The 9,312-nt window shown below is 50.4% G+C and overlaps 1 protein-coding gene across 1 annotated transcript in view; it reads left to right on the plus strand.

Annotated features, from left to right (window-relative positions):
• The first annotated feature begins 4,004 nt into the window (after positions 1–4,004).
• The window catches only part of nrde2 (NRDE-2, necessary for RNA interference, domain containing), a 72,632-nt gene continuing 67,324 nt past the window's right edge, over positions 4,005–9,312 (plus strand). Inside the window, 1 exon segment of the mRNA XM_038773437.1 lies at positions 4,005–4,111. Coding sequence (XP_038629365.1) covers positions 4,039–4,111 — 73 coding nt within the window. The 5' untranslated portion in view covers positions 4,005–4,038.

Here is a 9,312-nt window from a genome sequence, read left to right on the forward strand (position 1 = left end):
CTCTGACTGTCAATACTCTTGAGGGTTTCTACCATTCACTGTATATTCCCTACCTGTATTAGACCTTCCAAAATGTATTACCTCACATTTGTCCAGATTAAACTCCATCTGCCATCTCTCCGCCCAAGTCTCCAAATGATCTAAATCCTGCTGTATCCTCTAACAGTCCTCATCACTATCCGCAATTCCACCAACCTTTGTGTCATCCGCAAACTTACTAATCAGACCAGTTACATTTTCCTACAAATCATTTATATATACTACGAACAGCAAAGGTCCCAGGACTGATCTATGCGGAACACCACTAGTCACAGCCCTCCAATCAGAAAAGCACCCTTCTATTGCTACTCTCTGCCTTCTATGATCCAGCCAATTCTGTATCCACCTTGCCAGCTCACCTCTGATCCTGTGTGTCTTCACCTTTTGTACCAGTTTGCCATGAGGGACCTTGTCAAAGGTCTTACTGAAGTCCATATAGACAATATCCACTACCCTACCTGCATCAATCATCTTTGTGACCTTCTCGTAAAACTCCATCAAGTTAGTGAGACACGACCTCCCCTTCACAAAACTGTGCTGCCATCCCAATGGAAGCCTTTCCCAGGATCGGGCCCTGGTTCCGAGAGGTAGATCGCACCACATATTGCCATTCCTTCACTGTCGCTGGGTCACTGTGGCTGCCCCCTACACCACATGGATTGCCACAGTTGAAGAATGCAGCTCATCACCTCCGAAGGGCAATTAGGAATGGGCATTAAGTTGCCAATGACGCTCACTTCCTATGAATGAATTAACTTCCTCTCCCTTGTCTTGATCAGTCCTTTAAAATGGGTTCTTCCTCCTTACAATGTCATCTTTAATAAAGGAACTCACCCAGGGGCATCATGCCATATGGGAATTTGGGACACCACAGTTCCCCACGCAGCAGTGTTTCCCTGAAGAACCTTCTAAATGCTCTTAAAGGAACCAATGTGGCACGGTTCCACTGATTAAGTCAACTTAATTTCCCTTTTACCTGCTAAATGAGCAGCTGTGGATTTTCTGTTTATGGCAATGACTGGAAAAATTATTTTAAAAAAATGTTATTGCATTGTATCTGCTTCCTTTTCTCTCCTGTGTGCGTCTGAGCTCCCTGACATCGGCTCCCAGTTTATCAGATCCTCAAAGTTAAAATTCTAAACTTTGTGCTCCAATCCCTCCATTGCTTTGCTCTTCCCTGTCTTCATAACTTCATCCAGTCTAACATCTCTCCGAGATCTCTGCATGCCTACAACTGTAGCACTGTGTATCTTTGACTTCCCACACCCTGATCTTTCAACTGTATGATTCCTGAATTCCCCCCCTAGGTCTCTCCACCTCTATGCCTATCTCTCCTCTAAGATGCTTCTTAAAATCTATGTCTTTGACCAAACCTTTTGTCCCCTGTCCTGGTGGCCCCTTCTTTGGCTGATTCAGCTCCTGTGAAGTGCTGTGAAATAATTGACAATGTTAAGAAGTGCTGAAGTATTGATGTAATGTAGGTTTAGAATACGTGAACTGAGGAAGAGGTGAATAATACCTGAGTTTATTTCCACATGTGTATCACCCAGAGAAACTGTGGGTGAGATTTAATGCAAAAAAAAAAGAGTTCCATTTTGGGTACATTTTGGGTGTTTCTCAGTGACTGCAGCGCCGAGAATTACCCCGCTATCAAACGGGACTCTGTGTTTTCTTTGCCCTCGGTGGGGAACATGCCATCGAGGCCGCACTTACCTCATTTCCTCCACTGTCGAGCTCAGCAGGAGTGCCAGGGTACCGGAATATGGCGACTAGGGGCTTTTCACAATAACTTAATTGAAGCCTACTTGTGACAATAAGCAATTATTATTATTACCAGATAATCGTTTTTGTGATAATTGGGGTATAAACAGACACCAGGAATATTTCCTGTGCTTTCTTTACAATAGTGCCATGCGATCTTTTATATGTACCAGAGAGAGCAGAAAGGATCTTGGTTTAGCAGCAATAGGACAGTGCTTTTTGGGCTCAAGCATAGGAGTGGAACTTTAATCCTAACCATCTGGTTCCGTGATAAGAGTGGTACCTGATGAGACCATCAATTCACGCGACACGTGGTTAGAAATGAACAGTGGTTTTAATCGTCTTACAACAGAGCCTGCCTGTGATGAGATGAACTCTAGATGAACTGGCAGGCAGGCTCCGACTGCCAAGCTGTATACAACCAGTGGGGTGGGGAGGGGGGGGGGGTGGAGGAGTCATGGGCGGAGCCAAGGGTGGAGCCCAGTACAAACTTCTGTACATTCCCAGTACACCTCCCCCTAGGGGCAGAGCCGCGCAACTGCTCGTGTGCCGAGCTTACAGAGGCACGGTACAACATGTGTGATAACAGTGTGAATTATGCTATTATGATTCACCACAGTATCAACTGAGCCATGGCTGACACACCATTTAATATTGACCAAGAGGGCGTGATTTAATGGCCTCGTCACGCCCAACTTGGACCCCTGTCCAGAGCCCTACCACCCTGGGGGCCTCCAAACGTCTGGGAGACCCCTCTCGGTGTCGTTACGCCTGGTCCACGTTTGTGCGGACCAGTGCGAAAGAGCGCCATAGCGAGGTCTCCCAGGTGAGGCCGTTAGTTCCCAGGCCTCGGGAAAATACGGTGTCGACATATTTAAATAAGCCTAATGGCTCATTTACATAAGTGACTCTGAATCATGCCCAGCGAGGGGGAGATCCATATCGCGAAATCTCACGAGAATTTGTTAATCCAAGCGTCCCTTGGGCGCAATGAAGCCAATAAATCACGCCCTCTTGATCAATATTAAATGGTGTGTCAGCCATGGCTCAGTTGGTCCCACTCTTATCACTGAACCAGATGGTTAGGATTAAAGTTCCACTCCTATGCTTGAGCCCAAAAAGCACTGTCCTATTACTGCTAAACCAAGATCCTTTCTGCTCTCTCTGGTACATATAAAAGATCGCATGGCACTATTGTAAAGAAAGCACAGGAAATATTCCTGGTGTCTATTTAAACCCCAATTATCACAAAAATGATTATATGGTCATTATCTCAGTGCGTCTTATGTTCATTTGCTGTGCTCAAATGACAGCACATTTCGACGAAGTACATTAACACTGTTTTCTCTCTGCTGTCAGGCCTGCTGCGTTTTCCCACCATTTTCTGTTTTTTTTTGCAATGGTACTTAAATGGTTGGTATTGGTTGGCAGTGAGAGGTACTTTCTGAATGCAATACTTTTAATTCCCTCCTTTCCCTCTGAAATAGGGCAGCACGGTAGCATAGTGGTGAGCACAATTGCTTCATAGCTCCAGGGCCCCAGTTTCAATTCCCAGCTTGTGTCACTGTCTGTGTGGAGTCTGCACGTTCTCCCTGTGTGTGTGTGTGCGTGGGTTTCCTCCGGGTGCTCCGGATTCCTCCCACAGTCCAAAGATGTGCAGGTTAGGTGGATTGGCCAATGCAAATTACTTAGTGTCCAAAATTGCCCTTAGTGTTGGGTGGGGTAACTGGGTTATGGGGATAGGGTAACTGGGTTATGGGGATAGGGTGGAGGTGTGGGCTTGGGTAGGGTGCTCTTTCAAAGAGCTGGTGCAGACTTGATGGGCTGAATGGCCTCCTTCTGCACTGTAAATTCTATGAATAAAACTTAAAAAATGTAATAAAACTTTGTCTAAAATAGTTTGCTAAATGTTTTTAACATTCTGCTCACATGAGAATTGAATGTATCGTGCCTGATGTCTGCAGAAAATGTCATGCCAGGTTTTTTTAAAGAATCAGTTGACACTGAACGTGTTATGTTGTTGCAGAATTTTGCAATGTTCAATCTCAATACACTCGGAGCACATTGAGCAAGGAGAGCCAGCAGCGCGCCCGGCTGTAGTCCCCGGAGCCGCGCTCCAGCCTGTGTTTCAAAGCGGCCCCGCCCCTTCAAAGAACTACAGCTCCCACAATGCACCCCGGCGGTCACCTCTGACGTCATCTTCCGGAGACGCAACGAACAGCGTCGGGCCTACTCAGGATGGAGCCGGGTTCAGGCTCCTTATTCCCGGCCTTTGCGGAGGGAAACGTTCTCTGTGGAAGCAGATCTAAAGGTAAATACTTGGAATGAAACGCTGGATAATCCGGGACACGGCTTCCTGTTTGCTGAGCCAGGATTCGTGCGTTTAAAATAAAAACTGCCCCCCCTGAAATTTGATGGGATTTCCCCCCCCCTCTGATCCTGGTTTGAGCAAACAATCCAGACTGACATTGCAGTACTGAGGGAGTGCCGCACTGTCAGAGGGTCAGTACTGAGGGAGTGCTGCACTGTCAGTGGGTCAGTACTGTGGGAGTGTCGCACTGTCAGAGGGTCAGTACTGAGGGAGTGTCGCACTGTCAGAGGGTCAGTGCTGAGGGAGTGCCGCACTGTCAGAGGGTCAGTACTGAGGGAGTGCTGCACTGTCAGAGGGTCAGTACTGAGGGAGTGCTGCACTGTCAGAGGGTCAGTACTGAGGGAGCGCCGCACTGTGAGAGGGTCAGTACTGAGGGAGTGCCGCACTGTCAGAGGGTCAGTACTGAGGGAGTGCCGCACTGTCAGAGGGTCAGTACTGAGGGAGTGCTGCACTGTCAGAGGGTCAGTACTGAGGGAGTGCTGCACTGTCAGAGGGTCAGTACTGAGGGAGTGCCGCACTGTGAGAGGGTCAGTACTGAGGGAGCGCCGCACTGTCAGAGGGTCAGTACTGAGGGAGTGCTGCACTGTCAGAGGGTCAGTACTGAGGGAGCGCTGCACTGTCAGAGGGTCAGTACTGAGGGAGTGCCGCACTGTCAGAGGGTCAGTACTGAGGGAGTGCCTCACTGTCAGAGGGTCAGTACTGAGGGAGTGCTGCACTGTCAGAGGGTCAGTACTGAGGGAGTGCTGCACTGTCAGAGGGTCAGTACTGAGGGAGCGCCGCACTGTGAGAGGGTCAGTACTGAGGGAGTGCCGCACTGTGAGAGGGTCAGTACTGAGGGAGTGCTACACTGTCAGAGGGTCAGTACTGAGGGAGTGCCGCACTGTCAGAGGGTCAGCACTGAGGGAGTGCCGCACTGTCAGAGGGTCAGTACTGAGGGAGTGCTGCACTGTCAGAGGGTCAGTAGTGAGGGAGTGTGACACTGTCAGAGGGTCAGTACTGAGGGAGTGTCGCACTGTCAGAGGGTCAGTACTGAGGGAGTGCGGCACTGTCAGAGAGTCAGTACTGAGGGAGTGCCGCACTGTCAGAGAGTCAGTACTGAGGGAGTGCCGCACTGTCAGAGGGTCAGTACTGAGGGAGTGCCGCACTGTCAGAGGGTCAGTACTGAGGGAGTGCTGCATTGTCAGAGGGTCGGTACTGAGGGAGTGCCGCACTGTCAGAGGGTCAGTACTGAGCGAGTGCTGCACTGTCAGAGGGTCAGTACTGAGGGAGCGCTGCACTGTCAGAGGGTCAGTACTGAGGGAGTGCTGCACTCTCAGAGGGTTAGTACTTGGGGAGTGCTGCACTGTCGGAAGGTCAGTACTGAGGGAGTGCCGCACTGTCAGAGGGTCAATACTGAGGGAGTGCAGCACTTTCAGAATGTCAGTGCTGAGGGAGTGCTGCACTGTCAGAGGGTCAGTACTGAGGGAGTGCTGCACTGTCAGAGGGTCAGTACTGAGGGAGTGCTGCACTGTCAGAGGGTCAGTACTGAGGGAGTGCTGCACTGTCAGTGGGTCAGTACTGAGGGAATGCTGCACTGTCAGTGGGTCAGTACTGAGGGAGTGCCGCACTGTCAGAGAGTCAGTACTGAGGGAGTGCCGCACTGTCAGAGCGTCAGTAATGAGGGAGTGCTGCACTGTCAGAGGGTCAGTACTGAGGGAGCGCTGCACTGTCAGAGGGTCAGTACTGAGGGAGCGCTGCACTGTCAGAGGGTCAGTACTGAGGGAGCACTGCATTGTCAGAGGGTCAGTACTGAGGGAGTGCTGCACTGTCAGAGGGTGAGTACTGAGGGAGTGCTGCACTCTCAGAGGGTCAGTACTGAGGGAGTGCTGCACTGTCAGAGGGTCAGTACTGAGGGAGTGCTGCACTGTCAGAGTGTCAGTACTGAGGGAGTGCTGCATTGTCAGAGAGTCAGTACTGAGGGAGTGCTGCATTGTCAGAGAGTCAGTACTGAGGGAGTGCCGCACTGTCAGAGGGTCAGTACTGAGGGAGTGCTGCGGTGTCAGAGGATCAGTACTGAGGGAGTGCTGCACTGTCAGAGGGTCAGTACTGAGGAGTGCTGCACTGTCAGAGGGTCAGTACTGAGGGAGTGCCGCACTGTCAGAGGGTCAGTACTGAGGGAGTGCCGCACTGTCAGAGGGTCAGTACTGAGGGAGCGCTGCATTGTCAGAGGGTCAGTACTGAGGGAGTGCTGCACTGTCAGAGGGTGAGTACTGAGGGAGTGCCGCACTGTCAGAGGGTCAGTACTGAGGGAGTGCTGCGGTGTCAGAGGATCAGTACTGAGGGAGTGCTGCACTGTCAGAGGGTCGGTACTGAGGGAGTGCTGCACTGTCAGAGGGTCAGTACTGAGGGAGTGCCGCACTGTCAGAGAGTCGGTACTGAGGGAGTGCTACACTGTCAGAGGGTCAGTAGAGGGGGTGTGCTGCACTGTGAGGTGTGCTGTCTTTCAGACGGTGGATGAAGAACAGGAGTCTTGCTCCCCAGTGTCCTGGCCAATGTTTATCTCTCAATCGACATCACACCAAAAGCAGATTATCTGGTTAGGAATGTGTTGTTTGTGAGAGCTTGTCGTCTGTGCACATTGGCTGTTTTGTTTGCAGACTTATCAGAGTGATTCCACTGCAAAGGTGCCTTGTTGGCTGTAAAACATTTTGAGACATCCTGAGTTTGTCACTGGCACTATATCGATACAAATCTAAGTCTCCTTGTTTTACTCACACATTTTAATGTGAATTGTATATCATACAGTGACAGCACGAAAAACAGCCTTTTGGCCCATTGTGTCAGTTCCATCACAGAGCTAACCAATTAGTCCATGCCCCTGTCCTTTCCCCACAAGCGGTGTATTTTTTTCCCGACTGTTTATTTTTTTTTGAATGTTGTCGCATTTGTTGCTTGTGCGTAAATGCCTTTGAACTGATTGACCTGCAAGACCATTTCCAGAGAATCCCCACAGTGCAGAAGGAGGCCATTCGGCCATTGTCTCTGCACCCTACAAATGAAACCCCCCCCAATCCCTGTAATACCACACATTGATCAGCACCTCTTTGGACACTAAGAGCAATTTATCATGGCCAATCAGCCTAGTCTGCTTATTTTTGGACTGTGGGAGGAAACCGGAGCACCCGGTGGAAACTCACACAGACACAGGGAGAACGTGCAAACTCCACTTTGACTCGCCCAAGGTCGGAATGGAACCCGGGTCACTGATGCCATGAGGCAGCTGTACTAACCATTGCTAACCATTGTAGACAGTTAAAGGTTAGCCACATATAGGCCAGGCTTGACACGGATGTCAGATTTCCTTACCGAACAGACGTTAGTGAACCAGGTGAGCTTTTATGACAATTGTTGATAGTTTGATGGTCAACATAACTGAGACTTGGGGCGGCGCAGTGGTGAGCACTGCTGCCTCACGGCGCTGAGGTCCCAGGTTCGATCCCGGCTCTGGGTCACTGTCCGTGTGAAGTTTGCACATTCTCCCCGTGTCTGTGTGGGTTTCACCCCCACAACCCAAAGATGTGCAGGGTAGGTGGATTGTGTGGTGATCGTAAATCTGAGTAGATGCAATACAACTGAGCAAGCACTAGAGGGAGCACGGGAGAGCTATATATACACAGGGACAGGAAGTGACGACACACTTCATGGAAGGCAGAACTCGTAGCAGGACACAGACACACAGGCAGGCAGCGTTGGAGGTAGCCGTAAGTTAAGCTCTGAAGAGAGAACAAATTCACAATAAAGCATCTTCTCCACATTTGAGACTACGAGCTACTCAGGTCTGCACACGCCTTCCGTGGATCTTTGCATTGACTGAACAGACCTGCATATCTTTGGCTGCATTGGGCACAATGCCCTATGAAGTAGTGGGTTCTGGAGTGCAGGATTTGCTTCCGCCGCCCTCTGCCTCATCATTAAGACGTTGTGGCTCGAAGAGTGACGCAGCTTGATGGGGACATTGTCGCTATCCTGAACGACCGATAACTCCTCCTCGTGATTAATGTCACTGGTACAGAGTGTCTTTTTCTTCCCCATGCCATTTGAGATTTGGAAAAACAGAAACTGGCAGAGTAGATTGGACTGTGTCTGGATGGTCCAAACCATTTTAGTGGACAGGAGTTTCTTGGACATCCGAATCTTTGAAGCACAATCCACAGAGGCTCATGATTTGCTGAATTAGATACCTTGGCCAGGTTGTGAATGAAATGAGGAATTCATGGTGTTGTTCTCAAATTTATATCTGGCCACAAATCCACACTGTCTCTGGGAGGATTTCCTCCGGATTTTTCTTGCCATCGACGCCTTGTTGCTGGGGAAATCCTCTCAGATTTAGAATCATAGAATAACACAGAAGGAAGGTATTGTGATGTGGTGCATAGGTAGCTCTCTCCCACAGGCACATGGGGGGGGGCTGGCACTAATGCCCCATCAAGGAGGGTGCCCAAGCAGGGGTGGTGGCTCGCCCTGACCCTGTAAAGGATGGACCACTCTACCCCAAAGAATTTGCTCATCCGAGCCACCGTCATCTGGGCCCGGTGAATGACCTTAAACTGAATCAGCCCGAGCCTGGCACATGTTGCGGTTGAGTTTATCCTACTCGGAGCTTGCCCCCCATACCCCGTCCCCCATCTCCCCGCCGAGTCCCTCCTCCCATTTGAGTTTCAGTTCCTCCATCTGGGATTCTTCCCCCTTCATGAGCACCTTGTAAATATCCGAGACTCTACCCTCTCCTCTCGAGACTATTCTGTCCTGAATCCCTATTGGCGGGAGGGGTGGGAAGGATGGGACCTGTCTGCGTACAAAGTCTAGCACCTGTAAGTACCTAAATTAATTTCCTCTTTCCAGCCCAAATTTCTCCTCCAACTCCCTCAAACTCGCAAAGCTCCCCTCTAGGAACATGTCTCCCACCCTCCTCGCCCCCGCCCGCCGCCATGTTTGAAACCCTCCATCCATGTTCCCGGGGGCAAATCGATGATTATCACATATTGGCGCCCAGACAAACGCACCCACCTCCCCTATATGCCTCCTCCACTGGCCCCATATCCGCAGGGCCGCCCCCACTACCGGGCTGATGGCTGGCTGGCGACAGCGGTAGGGGAGCCGTG

The sequence above is a fragment of the Scyliorhinus canicula genome, chromosome 2 (genome assembly GCF_902713615.1).
Source record: "Scyliorhinus canicula chromosome 2, sScyCan1.1, whole genome shotgun sequence".
In the NCBI taxonomy this organism is placed as follows: domain Eukaryota; kingdom Metazoa; phylum Chordata; class Chondrichthyes; order Carcharhiniformes; family Scyliorhinidae; genus Scyliorhinus; species Scyliorhinus canicula.